This window comes from Ambystoma mexicanum, chromosome 2q (genome assembly GCF_040938575.1).
Source record: "Ambystoma mexicanum isolate Mex_15411 chromosome 2q, UKY_AmexF1_1, whole genome shotgun sequence".
Lineage (NCBI taxonomy): Eukaryota > Metazoa > Chordata > Amphibia > Caudata > Ambystomatidae > Ambystoma > Ambystoma mexicanum.
In genome coordinates this window covers 1,010,103,310-1,010,129,196 of record NC_090924.1, presented here as the reverse complement: position 1 = coordinate 1,010,129,196, position 25,887 = coordinate 1,010,103,310, and the positions used below count along the sequence as shown (strand labels likewise).

Here is a 25,887-nt window from a genome sequence, read left to right as displayed (position 1 = left end):
AGTGCTTGACTGGAAATCCGCCGGAATACCGCCAAACTCGTGATGAGGCAGTATGTATGGTCTGATTTAGGGGCATGAAGGGAGCGGATAGTGTCTTCCAGGAGGACAGTGTCCAGGAAGTGTTCCTTGTTATATGAGTTTATTTCTATATCAGACATTCTCAAATGCTATAAACTCCTTTGCTGATGGGAAGTTGTAATCCCCTAGCAAGACGTGGACTTGGGAGGAAGAGCTGCTCCAAGAGGGAGGAGAATGGTATTAAAAACCGCATTGGATGGGCCAGGGGGTGATAGCAAGGTGAGGCATTTGTAGAATGTCTGTTGTGGACCCTATTGTTGAATTCCAAGAAATTTTAAATTGCTTGTTGGGGAGTAAGGGAGGAAATGGGGTGGGTGTTTGCTTGTGGTCTGTGAATCTGTTGGTGTGGCTGAGTGAGTAGTTCTGGGGGAAGTTGGTGGTGAGCCATGTCCCAGTGCCGGAGGACAGATCAAGGTTTTCATCAGTGATAAGGTTGTGGATGTGTTAAGCATGTTTGACAGCCAACCTGTCATGGATGGCATAGCAGAGGAGTGTGTAAGGGGCATTTTCATCTTCTGTACTGGGAGCCACAGGCAGCAAGATGGGGTGCTGATGTGTTTGGTATAATCGGAGGCAAGTGAGATTAAGTTGTGTGCTTGTGTGGAGGTTTTTTTGATTGCTTGATTGTTTATTTATATAGCGCCTGTACACAATGTGTTTCAAAGCGCTTCAAGGCAGGGAAGGAACAAGGGAGAATACAGTGACATTCTTACAAATCCTAGATACATAAAGAATGAGAAATGAACTATCATACTTGGCCTAGTGACATTAATGATAGTGCAAGAGCTTTTGACAATAAAAAGGAGGCGATGGGGGTGGGAATGAGACTAAGACAGACAAGCGGCTACCTTACTAGGCCTGACAACAATTGAGAAAGTGACAGAATTTAACAAGAGGTGTGGGGGGTTGGGGCATGGAGAAGGACAAGAAAAAAACAAGCAACTATCGTACTAGGCCTGACGGACAAGGTTAGTGCATGTTAGGTATTGCAGGTCCTGCCGGTTGTACTGTGTAGGGCTGCCATTATGGGGCCGCTCCTCGTCCTGGTTCCTAAATTCGATATGGGCCGTGGCTGATGGACACCCAGGCAGAGGATGAATTCAGAGCCCTATTTATGAAAGCTTGTTCAAGAGTTAACTGGACTGCTAGGAACAAACCATGAGTAGAGGAGTGTGGCAGATGGCATAAAAAGGTAGGAACTTGACCCTGATAGTTTCCAGTTCACATGACCTGCAAGGAACAGATTAGTCCCATAACCTCCCTTGATGTTCACAGAGCAGGAACTATTTTATTTGATCAATAAGTGCATACACATTTTGGAAATAATGTAAACATCTGGAACGTTCTCTTATAGCCACTAGTACATTTTCTAATTTCACAGGTTTCTAATTTGTCCTCGTACAGTTCCAATGATTGTATTACATTTTTCAGGCCCTTTGAGATTGCAATCGTACCCACGGGGTCTGGGCAACAGAGGAAGAGGCAGTAAGCCCAGTAAGCCACAGAAGCAAGTGGGTTTGGGTGTTTGGTGTGGGTGTGTGTCAGTGTCAGGGTGGATGCCAGGGTGGGTGTCAGGTGTCCTGCACACAGCAGACATAGAGAAAGGTGCCATGCCAAGATGGAGTGCAGACAGGCAGAAGCTGGGCGTGAGAGGACAAGAGGAAATAAATATTGTGCCGGCTGAATCGGTAAGTCTCCTTGCACTCGCATGGATCAGAGGTTTTATTTTGGAAAGGACTGACATACAGCAGTGGAAATTCACTAAAGGCCAGTTTCTCTATCTGCCCACGAGCTATGCATGAACATAGAGAAAACATAGAGAAAACAAAAATTATGTGCATTAGACGATCTATGTCAAGGAAAGATAAATCTTTCAGATGGCAAATTGAGGAAAAAATACTACAAGTTGTCAAATCAATCCGCTATCTAGGCGTACTGGTTAACGATTCAATATGTGAAGCCGCCTGGACCGACGACCTACTGTCTAAAACAAAGATCCTAAGTCTGCAAGCGGCTAAAGTCAACACTGACTATGGGAAATTTTCTATAACGCCTGTCATATTGTTCTACCTCCAAAAGGTAATTCCAACAATTACCTTCGGAGGTGAAGCTGCTTTGAACATTAATAATAACGTTTGGAGTCGTTTGGAAGGAAAATTCTGGCGACGTGTTTTGAACCTCCCGAACTACATTTCAATATCAGCAGTGAGATATGAGCTGGCGCTGAGTTCTATCTATATTACAATAGTTTGGAAATCGTTAGCGACCCTGAGTAAGATCCATCTAGGGACTTCCACCACAGCCTATAACATTTTTAAGACAAACAAAGAATCGAAGGAAAATGCCTTGATCGAAGTCTGGAAATCTAAATTAAATCTGATCATGGTTGAAGCGGGCATATCAAACGAAGAACTAATCCAACGTCCACAATTGGCCAAAAAGAAGCTCGCAAAATGGGACTGGATTACAACCTATAATTGTCGTGCAGCCCTTAAATCAACTCTGCCTTTATTTGGTAATATGATTAAATTACATCATCAACCAAAATTCCTAACGGATTGTCCTTCGCGTCATCATAGGGCACAATTTATAAGGTTGCGATTGAATGCCTTAAACACTAACGAGATGCTCTGGATGCGAAAGAACAAAGACACAGTTGACAATAAATGCAGGTTTTGTAAAACAGCAGCTGTTGAGTCTCTAAAACATCTGGCAGCAGAATGCCCCATGCTAACTACATTTCGTGAAATGCACTTTAAGGAATTCAAACCAATATCTAGTGATTCAGAAAATTGGTGGAATTACGCTGTGGCAGGGCATAATATCAAGCTGTCTTGTAACTTAATTAACTTCTTTGATGAAGTGCTAAAGACAGCCCCTATCTGACTGGCACACTTATCAACTGAAAGCTATGTAATTATGTTTGACAGTGCCTTTAAAGTTTCTACTTCTTCTTTTCTTTTTTTTAACTTTGACAAGTTTAGGGAAGTGATTGATTGGATGAAATGTAACAAAAACATGATATGATATATCATTGTTGAAGTTTTACAATAAAAAAAATAATAAAAAAAAAATAAAGGCCAGTTTGGAGTCTGGATTTTTTTAATGGAAATTTAGTTTGAGTCATTTGTATTGGTGAGTACTGGAGAAATGTATAAGAAAGTGCACTCATAGAAGTGGATATGGGACCGAATCAAGCGAACAGCTAGATGAGAGAAGGTGTCTCTAGCAGTCAGATTAAGAGGAATGTTGTTTACCAAAGGAGTTAATGGTTTAACGTGTGTCCCAGCAAACGTTCAGCTGTGGGATCGAAAGCCCCAATGATATTCATAATAGCTGTCTCTGTTCTTTGATTATCCTTACTTTGCAATTGTAACACGGCAGCTGTGGAATATAATGGGTTCTATGTCATATTTCTACCTTTTAAAGGCCGAACACAAAAAATACCAATTGTTTTGGGCCGTTTTTGTGTTGGCTTTATAATGGGGAAATAGCACATACTGCCCCCCTTCTGCACCCCCACCATCTTCCGTGGGTTGTCTCCTTAATCGTGAGGTTTATCGCTCCGAACCCCCCCTATTTGTGCACCCAGCACCCCCTTCCCGGCAGAACACATGCTTACTTCCCCACACATACGTAAACATACATACCTGCGCGCACACACACACACATACAAAGAAACACTCACCTGTCACTCTGTCAACGACCCCTCTGGGGTCACAGTGCCTGCCAGTAGCGGTGCGCACTGTGTGGGCAGGAGCATGACATTTCAATTTAGAAAGACTGCTCCGTGCGGTCATGGAGGGGCCTTTCTAAATCGATTTACAAAAAAAGGTCTTTTCACCCAAGACCATTTAATGACGTGAAGGGAAGTAACAGGTGCGACAATCAGTTGTATGTTACACTATCGCAAGAATAAATCCCAGACTAAAAATAAACAGGTAGTAATGAAAAGGTGAAACTATTTAATTTTACAATGATGGTAATGCAAACAGTGAATTATATTTTAAATGATGAAATTAAAAATAGCTAAATGATTTTTTTTAATGATTTCCTCTAAAACGTATCATATGGCAATCTATGAATTAGTTTAAAAAATGTGTTTTTTAAATAAATTATTGATGTTTAAGTACCGAGTGAATACCCATACTACACCCAGATACACTACCACCCGTACAGCAATTACCCTTTTTCAGCTTTGAAGGTATACGTTAAAAATGGGGGAAAGCCCCAAACACTGAAGCATCATCTCAACCTTACTCCACTCTCCTCAGCTGCTCTGAACCACACTGATCCCAGTCAAGAGCGTTTTCTGTTTTGTTTCGATCTATTTATGATTTTCATTAAGTATTAAAGTTGGGATGTTTTTGTGTTATTCATTTTTACCTCAGTTATTTTGAGTGAAAGTTGTCTTCGCCTTTTCACTTTCGTTGTTCTCCATTTTTCCAGGTTCATGTTTACAGTGTGCCCCACAACCACCACACTGACAGTGAAAAAAGAAAGCTGATGAAATGTTTGTAGTTGCAAAACGTAGTTTAACCGATGTTGGGATGTGGAATGCGGTCCATTTCAATCATATTTTCATACTGTAAAACATCATGAGTTGTAATAAATTAAAATCTTCTCAACTATTTTTAAGGTGGATGGACGGCTCGCCGGTGACCTTTCAAGCCTGGGCTGATAAAGAGCCCAACTTTGCAAATAATGATGAAAACTGTGTAGTTATGTACAGAGACTTTGGTGAGTATAACACTTTCGGGTTTGATGTATTTTTGGTGTAATGCTGTACGCATATCCTAATGTGCTGCATAACATTATTTCATGGGCATTTACCAATAGGGAAAATGCCAAGCAAACCTTGCATAAATAATGAATACATCGCATGGAAGTGGGTTCCATAACACACAAAAATACCTGCACATCTGTTAGTAGTCCACAACAACCATGCCAGATTACGATAACCCAGATTCATATTATCTTTTATCTTCGATGAACCTGGTGGACCCACCCCTGCTTGAGATTCTATTTTATTAGTCTGGATGGAAAAGAATGAGAGCTGACACGACATCAAGGTTCAGAGAGCTACTTCTCTCACAAGGCTTGTTATTGCTAGGTCATACATGTATTGATCCATGTTTTAAAAAACATATTAAAGAGGATCATTTACAACACGATGTCCAGTGAAGACACGAACATCTGAACGATCAAGTGGGAAATGGGTATACTCCTTAGTCATGCTAAGCTCCTTCTCTGTCTCAGTAGGCCCTGGCTTGATGCTGTGTATATGCATCTAGGGTGTGGAACATAGCTATCAACAAAGAACCAAGGCCATGACCTGAGGGTAGTGTGAGGGGTCAGATATGAGAGACGGACACAAGGTTGTTGTAGTCTTAAGTAAGACATTTTCATTAAATAAAAATGGGTTGGAAAAACCCCTCTCTAGCCCTATTCTAAAGAGGAACTTCCCTACATAAAACCTAAAAGTAAGGATCTGTCTGTGTCAGGATGTCAGTAACTAAAAAGCCACCCTTGTGTCCAAAACAACTTATCCTGACCCTCAGACTTACAAACAAACAATAAAAGGTGACAGGAATGTCTTTAAGTTGATGGTAGAAAAAGTGTTCAAAACCAAAAGTGTAAGAATGACTCCAACAAAAATGTTCTCCAAGGTAAAGACCCGCGGATCCAGAAGGTGGTCCCCTTCCACTGGATTCTTGAACAGGATGGCAAAATGTCTCTTTAGCTAACAGTTCCTTTGTGTCTTCACTGGACTCATAAAGTTCATGTTCAGCCAAAAAGTTCGGTTGAATCAAAAAGTTATGTAACAGTTTTTCTGTAAAGGTTCTTGTATTTGTATTTATTTGTATTTATTTTATTTGTATAGCGCTCCAGGCCCGAGGGCAACCGGGCACATATCTTCAGACAGTACATACATGAATGGCATGGTTACAGTTACAATTACGCATAACTTCAGATAGTACATAAATGAATGGCACAGTTACGGTTACAGTCAGTCATTTGCACGAGCAGAGGCAGTAGAATACAAGAATAGTGCAAATTGGCCGGAGATAGAGGTAAGGCATACTGTAGTGGCAGCGATCAGATGGCCTGCGGAGACAGTTGGTCAGATGCAGTAACTAACCAGAGCTTCGCTTTATGTTTGAATAAGTTAAGTGAAGGTAAGGTTCTAATGGTAAGTGGCAGTGTGTTCCTGAGTTTGGCTGCCAAAACTGTGAAGCTAGCACCTCCGGCTGTCTGAAGCTTGTATCTGGGGATCGTGAGGCAGTGTGCTTGGGCGGATCTAAGTGACCGAGTAGGAGTATGCTGAGCGAATCGCGAGCTAGGTAGATGGGGGCATGGTTGTTTACGCATTTGTAAGAAAGGGCCAGGGATTTCAGTGATATTCTTTGGGCGACTGAGAGCCAGTGTAGGCTCTTCCTGGTTTCAGAAATGTGTGCATATCTAGGAATGTTGAGGGCCGCTCTAATAGCGTTGTTTTGGGTGATCTGGAGTTTGTTGAGGTTACGTTGATTAGTGCCTTGATAAAGTGCGTTGCGATAATCAAGTTTGGACATAACCAATGTCCTGGCAAGGGTGATACAGTTCTGAGTGGAAAGGAAAGGGCGGCAGGCTGTAATCAGCTTGCATGTGTACGCTAAGGCAGCGACGACTATGTTAGTTTGCTTGTTTAAGGAGAGTGTAGAGTCCAGGTAGATTCCCAAGGTTTTAGCATCTTTGGATACTTTGATGGAATTGCCATCGATATTAAAAGAGCTGAACAAAGGGTTCAGCTTATTAAGTCTTTGTTGTTGCCCAGGATGAGGAGCTCTGTCTTGTCATCATTAAGACAGAGCTCATGTTGGGCCATCCAGGCTTGAATGACTTGGTAGATGTCGTTTAGTGCTTTAGAATCTGCAATGTAGTCACCAGTGATAGGGATGAGTATCTGGGTGTCATCAGTGTAATTAGTGTTGCTGACGCCCAGATAGTCAAGCACATCAAATAGAGGTTAGATGAATACATTCTAGAGTGTAGGTGATACACAGGACCCTTGTAGGACTCCACAGGGGACTGGGGTGGGGTCAGCCGATGAGGTAGGGGAAAATACTCTCATGTGTCTATTGTCAAGGAAGGAACTAATCCAATTAGTGGCATTGTCGGAAAAGTGGGCACCTGATTTCAAATGATGGCAGAGGATTTGGTGATTGACCAAAAAAGTGGCAATTTGCCGTTGTCTTTTAGGTCCTCAATTTGGGTTTTAAGGTCTAAGGGCCTGATCACGACTTTGGCGGTAACGCCGGCGGTACTACCGCCGGCGGTATTAGCCCTACCGTTGAACTCCCCGTCACTAATAGCGCCGGATCACAAGTTCGGCGGTTATGTAATTCCTCATTCCTCATTGAGCCCATTCGGGAATGTCCCATTCCCCATTGGGCTCAATGGGGAAAATTCACGCTCTTACCGCCGGCGGATTTCCCGCCGGCGGTAATAGTGCACATTTTTGGCAGATTTCCCCCCAGCCAAGAGCTGGGGCGAAATCCGCCGAAGTCCTGATTTGGCGGACCCTTAAATCTGGCGGTAATAGCGCAACCGCTGTATTTAAGGGTTACCGCCAAAGTCGTGATGAGGCCCTAAGACGGCTGTTTCTGTCCCGTGCTTAGGTCTAAAACCGGATTGTCTTGTACTGAGGAGATTATTGGTTTCCAGATAGTTCTGTATCTGTAGGTAGGCTGCTCTATCTAAAATGTTTAGAAGGAATCACCGTGGTGATGGGTCTGTAGTTGGAGGGTATCTCTGGGTCTAGTGTCGTTTTTTTTTAACAGGGGGATAACCCATGCGTCCATCAGATTGTTGGGAACAATTCCGGATTGAAACAAAGAATTGATGAAGGCGGTTATGAAGGGAGCGAGGTCATGTGCCGATTCCTTGATGATAGGTGCAGGGCAGCAATCACCTTGGCAGTTGGACGGTTTTAGATTACTGATTATTTTTTCGACCTCCGGGATGGTGAGAGGTACAAAACTAAATGGAGTGTGGGGTAGGGAGGTGGTCTTATTGGGCGCAGGGAATTTAGTTAGGGAGGATGTAAGAAGGGAGTTTTGTTTGGCATTGATTTTGGATTGTAGGGGGTTATTTTGGAAAGGAGAGCATTTTGGATATTGTTACACCACGTGCTGTCTTTACTGCAGGTATCCAGGGCGGGTGACGGGGATTCCAATTCTTTGAGAATTTTAAATAGCTCCTTCGTGTTTGATTCAGCTTGCGATATACGCTGGTTATAAGTCTCTTTTTTAGCTCGTAGGATTGCATCCTTGTAATTGAGGGATGTGATGAGAAGGAAGTCTTTGTTGGCCTCGCAAGGGAGACTTTTCCAAAGTGCTTCAGCCTTACGTTTTTCTTTGCGAAGAACTCTAAGTTGTGGGGTAAACCATGAATTCAGGTGGGCTTGATGTTTGGCTTTCCAAACTTTGAGCGGTGCTATGGTGTCAATGGCTTTGAGCAGTGTTTGGTTGAAGGTGTCCACAAAAATGGTCGGGTCATTGTGCTGAGAAGCACAGTTGTTCAGCATGGGTAGGATGAGTTGGAGTAGTTTGTCCCTGGTAATGTCCTTTTTGTTCCTGGTGGGAATAGTGGGGGCTATTGTAGGTTTGGGGTGAGGATTGGTGACTGGTAGGGGAAAGATAATGATATGGTGGTCAGACCAGGCAAAGGCGGAATTAGAACTTATCGATGTATTACAGTTGAAATCTATAATCCAGTCGAGCGTCCTGCCCTTGTTGTGGGTAGGTTCAAGAATACGTTGCTGGAAACCTATGTTGGAGAAGATGCTAGCGACCTCAGTGGCCATAGGATCCTTAGGGTCAGATAGGCCGAGGTTGATGTCACCCAGTAGTAGCACCTGTGAGTTAGGCTTAGTGTTGTTGGTCAGGAAGGAGGCAATATCGTCTGTGAAGGAGGCGAGTGGTCCTGGTGGTCTGTATATAAGGTGTAGTGTTGCTGTGTTGGTAGGTGAGAGGGATAGTTTCACTGATAATGATTCGGCTGAGCGAAATTGGGTGTTGGGGATAATTCTCATGGTGATACTATCCCTATGTATGAATGTGACTCCGCCCCCTTTGGATAAATTGGACTGGCGGTCATTTCTGAGGATGGAGTAGCCATCGGGAATAGCGAGGGCGAGAAGAGGGCCTGAGGCTGCGTGTAACCATGTTTCAGTAATAGCGATGAAGTCAAGGTTTTGGACAGTGATGAGGTCAGTGATATCGAGGGCGTGGGCCATAAGGGATCTGGCATTGATGAGGGCTCCCTTTAGTTCTTTGATATGGGAGTCACGGGGTGGTTGGTTATCGTCTGCATGACAGGCTTTGGGCTGGAGGTGAGGTGACGCTGAGCACATGATACACGCGGCAGTCTAGATCTAAGTCTGTTATTCCTGAGTTGGAGTGTGCAGGGTTGGTTAGGTGTGGGTTTTGTGGCGAAGTGGTGAAGCCACAAAGCCGGAGCATTAAGGTAAGGATTGGTAGAGAAATCAGTGAGGTCAGTTATGGTGTTATGCGTGGGTGTGGGGAGGGGGTAGAAGAGGTGGGTCAGTGGTAGTATACTGTGGAGCATGGTGTGGGAGAGTGTGATAGGGTGGTGGGAGGTCTTGGCAGTACTGATAGAGGGAGCGCAATGAGTATTGGCTAGATGCCCTGTAGTGACAAGGTAGGTGAGGTATATGCTGGCGAAGGACCACAGCAACATGTTGTATCCTTTTATCTGTGCAGATTACCTGATGTACTCTCCTACTAGGAATCATAGTATAATTTCAGCTGCCTGGTACACTCGCCTGCCAGGACTTCTTATTCGGTTCACAGTTCCTTGATACAACTTCAACTGCCTGGGGTATTCACCTACGAGGGCTCTTATGCAGTTTACAGTTTCTTTTTTTTTTTAAATGTTTATTTATCTTTTACCACAACAAGAATACATCGATCACAAAGCAAATACAACATAGTATGAGCGGAGAACCAACCACAATACAAACAATACTTGAATACATGAAAAGAGAGAAAAAAAAAGAAAAAAAACTATTTAATATATACAGTCCTCTTGCTAATACAGATTTATATACAGTCTACTTGTTACTACAGATTTAAGAATACATCTCACACCTTAGCATGTACCTGCAATATCTTCAATCGCCTATACATCACCTTCTCGATATTTGCCAGGGAAATCATCTCATCAATCCAACCTTCCGCTGTTGGCGGTATCCGGGATTTCCAACCCCTCAAGATCATTTTCTTGGACACTGAAGCTCCCCTGAATAAAAATGTCTTCTCAGACACAGAAAGATCTTCAAGCAATTCACCACAGCCCAGAACCATCGTCTTAAAATCCAAATCAATGTTACAATCCAGGACCCGTAAGCAAATAGTGCAAACCTCCTGCCAAAAGCCCCTTACCCTGACGCAATCCCAGAGCATATTTTCAAGAGTTCCAATATCCAAACCACAATACCAACACACATCTGAATCAGACATGCTCCTCTTTTTGAGCATCTCCGGACACCAAAACAGTTTGTTTAGAATTTTTATTTGCCTAGATCATTCACATAAATTAACTGAGCAAAGCCGCACATTCTCACACATCTCATTCCACATATCAATGGTAATCTCACAATCCAATTGTCTACTCCATTCATCCATCAACCCAGTATTATCTTTGTAACTTGCAACCATCCGGCGATACATTTTGCTCGCAACAAACTGACAATCCACTGCCATATTTTCCAAAACCTCAAGTTCACCCACATCAATCTCACCATTGCACCTTTTCAATTTCCTGTAATCTGCAATGGACACATCCTCAATATTAAAATCAGCACATAACAGATCAAAATCAATCCATTTCCCACCCCTGTAAATACCCTTAATCCAGTGAACACCGCCAATAAACCATTCCGACCAAAAAATAGGCTTGCCAGCTTCTGTGATGGATTTAATAAACCAAATAGAAGCCGAATGGTGAAGTCTGAGCAGATGAACCACACATGTCATGGACGCTTCTCCACACCTCCCGTAAAAATCCAGTCAAAGGAAGCGTCCTACCACATTTGCTAACAGTCGTAAGAACCGTTCGAGGTGCTAGAGGACCCAAGGTGCCCTCTTCCGCCAAAGCCCAAGCACCCGGAGAAGCATCTAGAAAAGGAAGTAAAAACTGACAAGAGAAGGCAAGATGATATGCTCTAAAATTGGGGACCCCAAACCCCCCTCTGTCAACAGGGAGCTGTAACTTCCACAATTTAAGCACAGGAGGTTTCCCATTCCAGAGGAAGGTTTGCATAGCAACATCAATAATTCTCCAGTAACATGTACTGATATTCAAAGGGGGCATACTCAAAATATAGTTGATTTTGGGGGCTGCAACCATCTTCAAGGCATTCACCTTGCCCCACAATGACAAACGCAAAACCGACCATCTCTGTGCGGATGACTTCAATTCACAACAGGCCTCCCCTAGATTCGCTTCCACCATATCATTAACAACCGGAGTCAGCCAAATCCCCAAATATTTCATCTTGTGGACACACCATTGAAAACCAAATCCAGTCACTACTGATCTAACACAACTCCTCGTGATAGGTAAAACCTCAGACTTCGACCAGTTCATTAGATAGCTCGACACCACATGGAACCGGTCCAAAATATTCATCAAAGAAGGCAAATAGACTTCCAAATTCCTCAAAACCAATAAAAGGTCATCCGCATAAAACCAAGTTTTCTGCTCCACTCTATTGAAAGACACACCTTCCAAGGCTAAATCATTCCTCACAGCAATTGCAAGTGTCTCTATAGCCAACACAAACAATAAGGGCGAAAGCGGACACCCTTCCCTAGTGCCCCTCCAGAGATTAAAGGTTCCAGATAACAAACCATTCGTCTTAACATTAGCCGTGGGACGAGCATACAAAAGTGAGACCCAAGAGATAAATTCAGTTTACAGTTTCTTAATATAGCACAATAGCATATACCATGTGGAGTTTGGTATATCTATCAGTGGTAATATATTTGCTCATAAATACTTGCTCAAACTTCTCCCCCACATTGACATCTCATGCATCTGTATTTGATTGTGGTTTGCATTGTATACTTTGTCTTGTCTGAATTCAAACATTCTTCTTTGTGTTGAATCTATACTTTGCCTTGCCTGCATTCAAACATACTTTGCTTTTGTATAGTTTCTGTATTAGCACTCTTGTACCATTCAATAACTTATTGGTGCACTTTATCGGAACGCCCCAGAGACCCCGCTGCTTTGCGCAGACTCACTGGATGTTTCTTCCAGCGTCTCCGATGCTGCTTGTGCTTCTGCAGTATGGCTTCGCCCCCCGCCTTCCAGTTTGGAGTGGGCGGACACTTCTCCAACATCCATCGCGGCTCGGTGGTCACATGCCAGGTTTCCTTCGCGGCCCAGGGTGAAGACTGCTGTCCCGTTGAGCGGCACGTCCCCCAGGAGATTCTGCACTGCTCCCAACATCTCCACGGCCCTCCTTGCTCGCACACGGCATCTCTTTCCCTGTCCCAGTGACCTTCTCTACTTCGCCAGCTCTCTCGGTTTGCCTCACATTCAGGAGCCTTAGCCTGGACGGAAACGTCTCCTTCTGCACTGCTCGCTGATCTTTACTTTACTGAGCACCACATACCTGGTTGGCCTTAGTGTATACATACACAGGAGTATCAGTATTTATTACACTACTAGCTAACATATGGATTAACCCTTCACCAACCCCCTGCACTACACACACTGTTTCTGGAGATTACTGAGCACAGAGGAATGCTTTCATCTGTCAGTTATGCCAACCCCTCAAACATGTTGAAGACTGGAATGTTACTTATGACATATGCTTCTTTCTGGGGGGAGGATTATGTCTACATTATCTGCAGTAAGGGGTGGTCTTCCTGCAAATTGATCACTTACTAGGGATTATAGTGCTTCCCTTATTGTAATCAGGATTAGCTATGTGTATTTCAGCATGGAAATTTCAGTTTCTGGGACTTCAAATAAATCCAATTCATCCCCCGGTTTTGGTAAACGACAGGACATAGCAAGGGGTCTTGAATGAGTGGTATCCTTCAGCTCCTAGTTATCATTGTTGGTAACCTTACTAATAGTTACAGATTCCTTATTATATTTTCTGTATTGTGCTTTGGTTTGGTCAACATTTCACAATCACGTATACACATGATAAAACAAATTACAAAAGTTACACAAATAAATGCAAAGTATACAAGAATCGGTAACATTTTTATAAATTCATTGATATGTCTCATTACATCAGTTCTGAAACTTTATTGAACTTTTTAGGTTCCTTTTCTATGTCAGTAGACAACATTGAGATCACTGAATCTGGTGCTAATGCCATAATCACCTCAGAGGGTGCTCAGCCCTCTCTCGCAAGAGTAGCCTGCTCAGCGGGCTTCAGGCCTGGACTTATTGGTGAGACCCGCGTCTCGCGCCAACCACACCAAAGGAAGCCTCAGGAGCTAGGCCCTCAAGCACCTTCTCCTGTTCTGTTTTCAGTGCTCGCACTGTAGTGGCTGCCTCAACAATGTCTGGCTCAAGGAGGTCATTACCCAACAGACACCTACTGGAACGGAGTCCTTGACTGCAAAACGGTGCAGGGGGATGTTACCCTTCCAGCTAAGCTCTTCTATTGCAATGGGACAATATGCAAGACCATCAAACCCTTTTACCATCTAGTTTGGTCCCGGTATGCAATGCCCTTTCTTTACCCATTGTTACCTGACAGCTATGATACTCACAGCAGAATCATTCAAAACAAAGACGTTTACCCATTTACGGAAATACATCCCAAATATATCTGAGTGTCGGTGGGAACTTGGCCCCCTCAAAGGACCCTGTTCTGTTCCCAGGGAACTTTTGGCCACCACCTAGCCTAGTGGGACTTCATTTTTTAATATTGATATATATAATATATCTTATTATATAATATAAGTTTTATTTGTATTGCGCTAGTACACAAGTGTTTCAGAGCACGACAAGGCAAGGGAGAACAAAACAATGATCTTACTAGGCCCAGTGACATTGAGAATGTGCAAGTGCATGGGAGAGGGAAAGGGGAAAGTGCATGGGAGGGGAGGGAGAAGTGGAAAGTGCTAAGCAAAGAAATACAGATAAATAATAAATAAATGAATAAATAATAATAATAAAAAAATAAACTAACAGTGGTAGTGCAGCCGACAGGTTGCAAGTTCTAGGTTTAAGACAACAGACAGGCTGTGTATGATAAGTGCAGAAAAAAGGGGGGGCTGTATGGTTACAGATACAGACCCCAGTGCAAGGGCTTGCCAGGAGGCAGTGCAGGTGGGTGGCAGGGTGAGCAGGTAACTGGGCCCGGAAGTCAAAGGGTAAGCCAAGTGCACAGTGCTGAGACAGCGCAAATCAGCAAGGGGGAGGAGGAGCGAAGGCAGAAGCAAAGAGGAAAGCCTTGAGGTGCTTCCAGAACTGAAGATGGCTGTCTTCAAGTTTCAGAGTGGCAGGGAGGCTCCAGCCAAAGACAGAGATCTACCAACAGCTTGTTTCTTTGAAAAACGACTGACCCTGAGGGAGTTAGAGGTGGAGGAGCAAAGAGCTTGGGAGGGAAGGTATTTACGGAAGGACAGCTGAAGGTATTTGGGATCCGGGACCCAGAAAGCCTGTGGATAATGAAAAAGGTTTTGCATTTAATCATTGCAGCCACTGGGAGCCAGAGGAGAGATTTCAGGGCAGGAGAGATACAATCCCGGGGCTTGAGGCAAAGGACAGGTCTCGCAGTCCTGTTCTGGATAAGTTGCAAAGGGGGGAGAGTAGAAGCAGGTAGATTTATTTAGAAAGAGGCTGTTAGTGTAATCCAACCTAGGGAGAACCAGGGCTCGAGAGACAGTGAGCTTCTGGGGGAAGGAGAGGGAAGGCACAATACCTCTGAAGAGGTGCAGCAGGGAGTTTAACTTTTTAAAGTCATCAGATGTTAAGAGGACCAAATTGACCATGGCCTCTTCCATGTGACAAACAGTCCATGGCCTGTTTGAGTCTCAATTTGCAGGCCAGATCCTCTATTCTATGGGCCTCATCACGAGTCTGGCGGTAACCCTTAAATGCGGCGGTAGCTCTATTAACGCCGCATTTAAGGGTCTGCCAGATCATAGCCTTGGAGGATTTCCACCCAGCTCTGAGCTTCGGGGCTATTACCGCTGGCGGGAAATCCGCCGGCGGTAATAGCGCTAATTTTCCCCATTGGGCCCAACTCCAGACATATTTCAGTCTTGTTGGGCCTCCATAATTAAGGACTGATGAGTAAACTCCTCAAAAGCTTGAATCGCCTTCTCTTGAGCTCTGTGGCACTCCTGCAGATCTTCCTGAGGATGGCAACCTTCCTTTTCTCATAAATGGGCCTCTCCATAGGAGCTAACTGAATAATAACTTCAGCTCCAGCCATTGGTAGGTGGCTTATAAGGGCTTCTCCAGATAACTTCTCTTCCAACTTGTGGATGTTGAAGGCAAGTTTCGGTGCCACAGACAAATCCAAGATGTATTTGCCCACCTCATCACATTGGATCAACTCCTTGGTGATGTGGTGCCTACACTTCCCTTGATTGCCATTACTACTCTACGGCTATTTCCCTACTAACTGGAAGTTAGCCTATGGGCCTCTTTCTGGTCCTCCAGTTCAAGCATGTGCAGTAGCACACAATTCTGCTATGTATGCTCCTCTAAACCTTCTATGTCTCTATTCAGCAAGAGCAGTGGTAGCCCTCTGCTGTTGCCTCTCATCTCTATGCTCCTATTCCTCTATGCCCTAGGACCACCCTACTTTCCTCCAGGAGGTTCTTCCTAAACTGTAGGTCATCCACAGTGAGACTCTCCTGGGACCTAATGGAGCTCTGGACCAAGCTTAAACAGGATACTTAGCTGACCCTTGAGACCGGCGGGACACCTGAGATCTCTGAGAAACCATACTACCCTCTCTCAGGGAAGAATGGTGGGAACCAATGTTACTGTCCATTTCTATGCCCCACAGAGACAAGGGTACATGAGTTGGGAGCTCTACATTGGTACTGGCTCCCTGGGATTCTCCTCACCCCGGAGAATCCTCAAAAGGTTGGAAGCTCATGAGCAGTTCAGACTTTCCAACATTACCACCGCAGTGGTGTCTCCTTTCCTGACATAGATCACACAGCTCACTTGCTTTCAAGCTTTGTGCATTGCTAATTTCAATATCTATTATAGCAATTGAAAAATGCCTGACAGTGCTTCTAGCATTAAATGTACACTTTATTTTATTTTGGATGACTAAGCTGTAGGCAAAACAAAAGCGACCAGTGGGCACCACCTCTACTATAGTAATACATTCAGAAATTGATAGTTGAAATAGGTAGAGAGCACCAATCAAAACCTAAGCTGTTACTGACTGAGGATGTCTTCCTTGGTACTGCATGCTCACTCAATGGTACTATGACCATGCAAATATAATCAACAATTCATTGAAGAATAGTCATTTATATGCATGTTAAAGTATAATAAATAGTCAACATAATGATTTAGTTGTTTAATGTGAGTAATCAACATACAATAAAACAAAAGAAGGATCCATATTACACAAATAAATAGGAATTGCATCTGTATTCACATGCCTCACAAAAGCTAAATCTTAGAAATGCAGAAACCGACAGATGGTAGATAAATGCACATGAAAAACAGATAATCGTTGGAAAAACAAATGTTATTTGTGTAAAACATACAAAACATAAGAACAATGTGATAATCACAACTGAGAAAAAAGGTAACTGTGCCTCATGAGTTGGCCCATGAAAAGATTCACCTTGAGTGAAGGACCTGAACTTCTTTCTACTCAACACAAACTGAGAAAGTGACATGAAACAAAACAGTCATATAACACAAAACTGTCAAGAATAATACCCAATAGTCTGCCTGTTTATACAGCATGTAGCCCTAAGTTCAAAATAAATGTAAATCATGAAAAATATACCGTTCAGGCAGGTCTTACCAATATAAAAGTAGTTTGAAATAGTCCAATACGTGGGCGTTGCCAAAACGGCATTCACTTTAAATAAATCAAGCTCAGCTAGCTTTCTCTGCACTCTGTACACATTTTGTTCATGCTAGCGGGGAGCGGTGATGTCACTGTGCTCTGCGTGATGATGTAATCTCATGACTCCCAGTGATGCTGTAGCTCTTCCGTGAATGAATGCAGGAATGTTTTTGGTGATGGATCTAAAAAGTGCCAACAGGAGGTTATTTAGTGAAGATTGGAGCAAGAGATTGAACAAGACACAGTAGACTAGAGGAGGGGTCCAGGAGTCTGGGTGATGCCAAGCCAAGGTGAGTTTGAGCTGGGTAAAGATCTGGGAGGTGAAGGCTAGAAGGGAGACCAAGGGGGATAGATGAGTCTACACCAGGATGAACATGCCCTGGATAAGGATGTGGGAGGCTGAAATTGAGATCTAGAGAGCATTGAGCTAGAAGGTAGAGGAGAGAGAGTGGTGCCCAAAAGGGCAAAGAAGGTGCCAAGAAGGATGGAAAAGCTAAGGAACAGGAGGAATTAAAAAGGAAACAAGAGGCAGTAGATGAACCAAGAGATAGTAACACTAGGAGGTTTCTGGCAGGCCTGGTTGGCCCTAGACACCTGTTCAAGGTATGAAGAGGGAGCACACAGTAAGGGGTGCAGCTCAGGGTGAGATAGGTGAAGGAAGGGACTGAGAGCAATACATTAGGAGAACGTGATGGGCACATCCAGAAGGCTCAGACTGAAGACCGCCTCTGCGGATCTGCTAAACACCAGTGGACAGCTTCTGGTATTGGATTCTATTCTGAGACAAGAAATCTTTGCTTTACCTTTCTCTCCTTAAGGATGGCCACAGAAACCTGCAATCCAGGAATGGACCTTCCAGGTGAGTTTATGGCGGATCTGGCAAACACTAAAACCTGAGACTTTGACTGTGAAAAGGGTGCAGGAACCTTTTGGAATTCCCTAATTATAGATATGGGGAAACCTAGAAACCAGCACCAGAGAACTAAGGGGACAACTGGTTTCGAATTTATCAGGAACTTCCATTCCCTGAGGGACTTTTTCTTTGGTTGATTTCTGGTGGCACTGCTCAGACCCAGAAGAGACCATCCATACTGACAAGTGTGTTAGGTGAAAATGTGTTTTGTTTGTCGTATTAGCTACATTTTCTACAAGTACCCCTTACAACTTCATGTCTAAGAGAGACATATGGTCTGGTCACAGACTTGAACCTCATCTCAGACATGCTTTCTCTGCATATGGATTTCCATGGAGGATGAACATTTCACTATTTAGTCCATGATAGCTCATAATTGTCTTATTTGACTTTTTGGTACACACCACACACACATACATACACAAATACATTCAGTCATATGCACTATGAAAATATGAGACTATGATACATCGGCATGGTAGCAGTATCCAAATAAATTCTTAAATATACCATCACACATTGTCATTGGGACACAATGAAAAGAGGAATAAATCACACAACATACAAAATCATCTGTAACACATATTGTCAACATGGAAGCAAAATGAATCCTAAAACAACATGCCACAATACTACAGAGAACTCATACACCATAAAAGAAAATGCATCTATTATCATCTGCAACAAACAACCACATGCACACCATACATGGTCCCACAACACATACTCAGTTGTGGCAAACTCCTAACTTCTCTGAAGTGTAAACAGGGAACTATTACAAACGTGCTCAGCAGGCAGACAGCATAGTTTTGCATCGCACTTTCATCCACTTCCAGAACATTCCAATCAACCAACAATCACACGTTCACCTTTTGACAATATTGGGAACCCATGCAATAATGATTGGTCAATCCTAAAACAAAACAGTGTAATCCACCACGTCAACCAAAACCTCGCTATTTCTGTTAAAACATCACAACCAGAGCAGATCCCTGACTCTGTTGATGCTGCATCCAAACTTCAGAAATCTTGGTATCCATTTCATATAAAGACTCCAACCAGCGTAGATATTGGTAAGTCCATTGCTGTGCATAACCCAAAAAACTAAAACCATCCATGTGGATATAAAACTAACATATACACACTTTAGTCGCTTTCAGTTCCACAAATGTAGCAGTTAAGAAATGCTTTACAATAGTACTAACTCTACAAACAACATTTCTAAGCAAAGTATTATGTGTGTCTAAAAGGTTGTAATGTATTTTTGTATATATGTGTAAAGTTTGTTAAAACAAATTCACATAATAAAAAAAGTTTAAAACAAATAAATTATTGTAATATACATAAGTACACCTACCGAACACTGAATGTTTGTTACATAAGGTGTGATATGGGACAAACTGCATACCCAAACTTGACATATTTGCTATGTAAAAATCTTTGGCAGTGGCGGCATAAAAAACAATACACATTGAAAGATGATACTCATTGCAGCACAACAAGAACATTACACGTGCAAGCATTGTTTGTCTAACACGCAGAAGCGGCACACAAAACAATTGATTGGTTTACAATGAATAAGAAGACATGGTCAAAAGAAACAAACATCCACATGTCTAGCATTTTATATGGTGACGTGTTCATTTTCTACAGTGAATAAACTCCATATAATATGGCAATCATCATACAAAATCAGAAGCAAATCAACTGATCGTGACCAATTCAGAAACAGGTAAGAACTGTTATGTACACACGGGTGACAATGTAAGCATTTTGACCCATTTTAAAACAAAGAAGAGGTAAAACGTAGAAGTAGAATGTTAGTTAGTGGCCCTCATTTTAAGTTTGCCGGTATCCTGGCAGTAATTCAGCCAGGATACCGGCAAACTGTAATACCATTAGCAGCACTGCGTCCTGTGAAATGTCCATCATATTCCGAGTGCCAGTGATGGTGGTAACTCCCCATTCCATTGGAGTCCCATAGGACTCCCTGGATGAGTTTGACATTATTACTGGTGGCAGTATTACCAGTGCCTTCAATACCGGCGTTTATTGCCGGTAAGGTAGTGGAGTGACCTCCAGCTTTTAGCTAGAGGTTGTTCCATCCACCTCACTGGCAAATTTGTACTTGGCCGGTGCGGAAACGTGCCAGGATACAGTAATACCGTCACACTAATTCCACTCCGGCCAAGTTATAATGAGGCCCACTGTCTATAAAAAGTTGATATCTATAAATGTTGGGATTGCCAATGTTAAGGTTTAACCTTCTATTAAGCATAATACATAACAAAAAATAAAACCAACATTAAAACTAATGTTATTGAAATGTTAACACACCCTCAATAAGAACAGACAAGAACGAAGAGATCAGCACACATGTACATCTTTACACCATCAATAAACAACATAGTACAATAAAAAGCAAACATAGTATACAATTTAAAAGTAAACATTACATTTTAAATAACAATCTTAATAAACATGTTAAATCAAGTAACATAAAAGTATTCACCCCGCTTGCAGAAAGAACTATCGCACAAAAACATACTTTAAGGGTGTTGAGAAACAAGGACAGGGGACATGATTTTTGTTTAGGTGATAAGGATTTATTGATAGGGATTTCAAGGCTGGGTGTACTAAACAGCTACATAAATAGTGGGGAGTGATATAACCATAAATGGATCCCAGGGGCGTGGAAGGTGGTGAGGTAACTGAATACAGTAAATGGGAATACTATGCACTGAAGGTTCAGCCTAACTCAGAATAGCTTTCACTAGCTCACAGGCATTCTGACTCAATCCAGAAATGTCCTTGCTGTACTCTTAATATGTCTGTGTTCTATTCTACAAACTCTAGTCTTAAACACACATATTCTCAAATGTTGTGGCCCACAAAAAACTCCAAACCTATTCTTTATAAGTAATGTTTTCCACAGGCTATTCTTGTCTACAAACTCTAAATTCTATGGTTCAGCACAAAGTTTAAGGGCATCATCACAAGTCCGGCAGCAATCCAGCGCAATTATCGCCGGGCGCTAATAGCGTTACCGCTGGGTAATACAGTGGAATTAGTGCTGAATCATAACTGTGACTCCGGCGGTAACGCCATTAATGCCCGGCAGTAACTGCACCGAGATAAGGGCTATCGCTGAGAAAGCAGTGCTAATAGCGCTACCGCTGCCGATCCCAGCACTATTGCGTCACCACCCGAATGGGAAGCATCACTGTGGCCATTTGGAAAAACACAATCCATTAAATATCTCCACTTCCTGTAGTCATCCGGTCCTGCTGAGCAACAGAAATGTCTCAGAAACACACATTTGGCAAGGGGGAGCTGGTGGTCCACACAGATCAGGTAATTCACACTGTGAGTAACTCTATGGCAGTCACCAGCACAAGACCACTGGGAAACTCCAGACAGCCACCTGTAACTCCATCTCCCAGAAGGTAACAGCAGTCTCAAGTGTACCCTGTGATGGAGAGGACTGCCACAAGTGGTAGAATGACCTGAGGCTCAGGGTGCAGCGACTGCTATCCCAACACCGCCGGGAGTCCCTGGCGACAGAAGGAGACGCTGTTGAGCCACTGGTCCTCACTGCCTGAGAGGAGAAATGCTGCACAGTGCTGGACCTCGAGGGGATAGAAGGAGTTGGCAGTGTGGAGGTGGTTGCCAGCAGCCAGGAGGCAGGAGGTGAGTGATTACCCCCCCCAACATATGCATGCACAAATGATAGCCCAGCATAAGATGCCGCAGTGGACAGGGACACAAGTCACCATAACCTGAAGCTGGGCATGCCAACAGGGCAGAGTGACGGGGTGGCACATAATCCACCCTCCACAGCAGCAATGGGGCAGGTCACCAAGGGCACCCCTGAGCATCACAGCAGCGGCAAAGTCAGGCAAGTGAACCAACCAAATGTCATGCGCACCACACCCCTACTGGCGCACCCTGTGCCAGCGGGATTGATGTGCGTGAGCCGCCACAACACTGTGCAGGCAGATGGCATGGCAAACAAGACACAGGGAAGTACACGTCCCACACACCAACATGTGTCCAGCCTGCCAATCACTATGCACCACAGTGCAACCCTGCTGGCTGCTTAGCAGTGGCCCATAGAGCCATGACAGCGCCATGGAACAATTAACCCCCCCCCCAGCCATGTGAGTGACAGCCAGGGAGGGGATGTGGGGCCATGAACGACCACAAGCATGCATGTCAGACAGAAGCTGCCCCTGCATGGACACCCTGCCTTACCCAATCACAGGCCAGTGTCAACAGGCCATGGGTCACACACCGATTACTACAAGCAACCCCATGATGCTGGGCCCACATGCATCCTCCCATGACCAACCATGGCCATTTGCCCATATGTGTGGGGTCACACACTCTACCATAGCAATTGTCACGTGGGGGAAACATACCTGATGACATTTCCTATGTCCCCTACAGGCACTCATGCATTGCCAGAGGCTTCAGAGGAGGAGGAGGAGGAGGGTGTAGGCCCATAAGGGAGTGGCACATCCAGGGCCTCAAGGACTGCCGCCACCGCCACCACCAATCCGCAAAGGCAGACACAGTCCACAACAAGGCGGATGTCCTGGCGCATAACGAAGCAGCAGATCAGTGCCAAGGGAATGGCCACGCCACAGGCCAACAGCAGCAGGTCTGGCACATGTCACCCACAACTGCAGCTATATGCACAGACACTGAGGCCACACCTGCTGGCAGGGTTACTGAAGAGCCACAGGGGGACAGCAGTCCGGTGTCACCACCTGCCTAAGGGCCACATTCCCCAGAGAGGTCCTCCACGCCGCCAGAACTAACGCTCCTCAGAGAGCCCTCCACACTGCCAGCTCCAATGCTCCCCAGAGAGCCCTCCACACACCCAGTGCAAAAGCTCCCCAGATCCCCCTCCATGCCGCCAGCGCCAACGCTCACCAGAACTGAATTTTGACTCATATGGCTTCTATGCATCCAGCCCTGTGCCAGTACCGGGCCTCTCACCTATATGGTGCAGTCCAATACGAGGCATGCTGTTTCAGAGGCTCAAGGACATGGAGCGCAGACAGTGGGATATGGAGGAGATGGACCGCACTCACTCCGCACATCTGAGGCCATTCGGGACAGTATCCCAGTGGCTACCTGCAGGGTTGTGCGTGCCATGGTGTGCAACAGGGATGAGATGACAGCCAATAAGTCTGCCCTGACACTCTACACACAACGGGTCACGGAAATGACGGAATGCATCTCTGCACTAGCAGAAATCATCTGGCAGAGCACAGAGGTGCAACGGCAGCAGAACCTGGGGACAGGCTCCGTCCCGTCCACCTCCAACACATGCCAAATTAACCAGGGGCCAGTAGGGGGGATGCCAGGGTTGTGAAGGTCTCTGGGACACTGGGTGCCATGAGTGGCCATGCTGGGGAGTTGGTGTTTGGAGAGCGGAGGGGGATAGTGTGTGGGGTGTTGGTGGTGGGAAGGGGGTATGGGAGGATAGTGTATGGGGTGTTGGTGGTGTGATGGGGATGGGGATAGTGTGTTGGGTGTTGGTGGTGGGAGGGAGGATAGTGTGTGTGGTGTTGGTGGTGGGAGGGGGGATGTGGGCTAGTGTGTGGGTTGATGGGAAGGGGTAGGGTGGATAGTGTTAGGGAGTTGGTGGTGGGAGGAGTGGAGGATAGTTAAGTTAATTCCATAAAAACCGTACAAATTCCTCAATGCAAGGGCATTCTTGATTGTATCATTGTCGTGTCTATTGATTGGGGTGGTGTCACACAGTGGTGCATGGCAGGGTGCATTTGTCTATCAGTCCCTGGCATGCCATTCTCCCATCCCTCACGTCATCTCTGGTAATGCATGCATTTACCTTTACCAGAGGCACTCCTTCCTCATCTTCTGGCAGTGGCATGTCCATGTCAGGGCGTAGCAGAACATTTGGCTTCAGGCAGATATTGTGCAACATAGCACACACAAGCACACTTTTCCCAACTTTTTCTGGAGCGTACATCAGGGCTCCACCAGTACCGTTGAGGCAGCAGAAACATGCCTTCAGGAGATCAAAGGTACACTTGATGCACACACGGGTCCTGCTGTGAGCGTGTATGTAGGCATTCTTTTCTGTGTTTGTGCATCACGCAAAACAGCTGTGAGTATCCACAGTCACCTGCATGGGTAGAGGCGCAGGCATTAGTCATGGTGTGAGGTGTGGGGGTGGACTTACACAATATCATGTCAATGGACTCCTTGTGCATGCAGATGGGCCTTCATTTCACGGCATGTGTCTATTCTATGTCTGTGCATGCAGTGTTACTCATGCCATGCATTGTTTGTGCTTTGCATACACCCTGTTTCCTTGCAGCGTATGATTTGTAAGGTGTCTGTCAGTGACATGTGCTGCAGACATGGTGGCTGTCATGTGGCTGTGTATTTACAATGGGCATGTTCCATGCTGGGATCCCAATGCACCCTCCCTGTGCAGCCGGTGCCAATGGGTGTGCATCGTGGGCTGGCCGCACATCGGTGCATGGCCGTGGCACTGGCGTGGATATTGTTCTGTGTGGCAATTTGGCCATTTGTCTGCATTGCTTTGGTGGGTGCATGTTGTATTGTGGTACCTGAAGTCATGTTGGTGTATTTAATTAATACTGTATGTGTACTACTGCTTCTCCATGCAGTTAAGTCTGTCATGTGCATGCTCCCTGGTCTGTACTGTGACACTGGAGCAGGAGGTGGTAAAGTGCGGATTTCACATTTACTTGTCATGTCATCCTTTGCGTGGTCATTCGCAGCCCACCTTTTTGGGCATGTGACCCAACGTACATGTGTGCTAGCTTTTCTACTCACCCACTAGCCAGGTCCGTTGTCCTCTGTGCCTCTCCATGTAGCCTGCCAGTGTGCTGTTCCGTAGGACCATGGCATCGTAGGTGGAACCAGGGTAGCAGGCACAGCAGTAGGTGATGATGGGATTGGCGGCACAGGTCCCCTGCACATTCAGGGAGTTGTAGCGCTTGCGGTTTCGGTACACCTGCTTCGTGGGCCTGGTGGGCCACCAGCGCATCATGGCTACACTCCAGGGCAAGAATCACATTTGGAATTTGGGCAACTGCATAGAACTGTGCCCTCATGGCATTGACCTGTTGCTGTGGTGGTAGCCAATGAGATGTGGCGTGACACTTGCGGCAGGAGGGCTTCAAGTACCTGGGCCAGCACTGCACAGAATGTGGGCTGTACCATGCCATGCATCATGGCCACGAAGTGCAGGAAGGTGCCAGTTCCAAGGAATTGTAGGACGGACACTAGTTTCAGCAGTGGGGGCACAGCAGTTGGATGTTGATCCTGCTCCCTATGTCATCCATTATTCTGGTGAGCAGCTCTGTTATGGTCTCCCTGTTGAGGCGGTACAGGGAGACACACTGGCTGTCAGTGAGGGTCCAAGGTGACAGCTGCCTGTCCCATCTCACAGTGGCTAGTGGCATCATGGTGTTGGAAACAGTGTTTGGGGCCTGAAGGTGCCTTATATAGCCCTCTGTGATGTATTGTGATCACCCGTGGCTTAATTCCAGGCACCTGTGTTCATGTACCTCCCGCTGGAAGCTGGAGGTAACTGCGCCATGTTTTGAGCGATATTAATAGCTCCAGACGTGGACATGTGAAGCAGCTGTGTTTGCACCTCATGTGGCCTGCTGTAATAGCACCGTCTGTAAAATGCGCCAGCTGTAATAGCGCTGGTTAATTTTACAGCCGGCTGTATTTGTGCTGGCTCATGATCCGGCGGAGGGGTACTGTCTGCGCTAATTCCATTACC

General features: G+C 44.9%; 1 protein-coding gene across 1 annotated transcript in view; it reads left to right on the top strand.

Moving 5' to 3' along the window:
- LOC138569907 (macrophage mannose receptor 1-like) overlaps nt 1–25,887 on the top strand; it is a 1,155,048-nt gene that overhangs the window by 776,972 nt on the left and 352,189 nt on the right. The window contains exon 19 of the mRNA XM_069648336.1: nt 4,718–4,818. Within this exon, the coding sequence (XP_069504437.1) occupies nt 4,718–4,818 (101 nt within the window). The remainder of the gene's footprint in view (nt 1–4,717; nt 4,819–25,887) is intronic.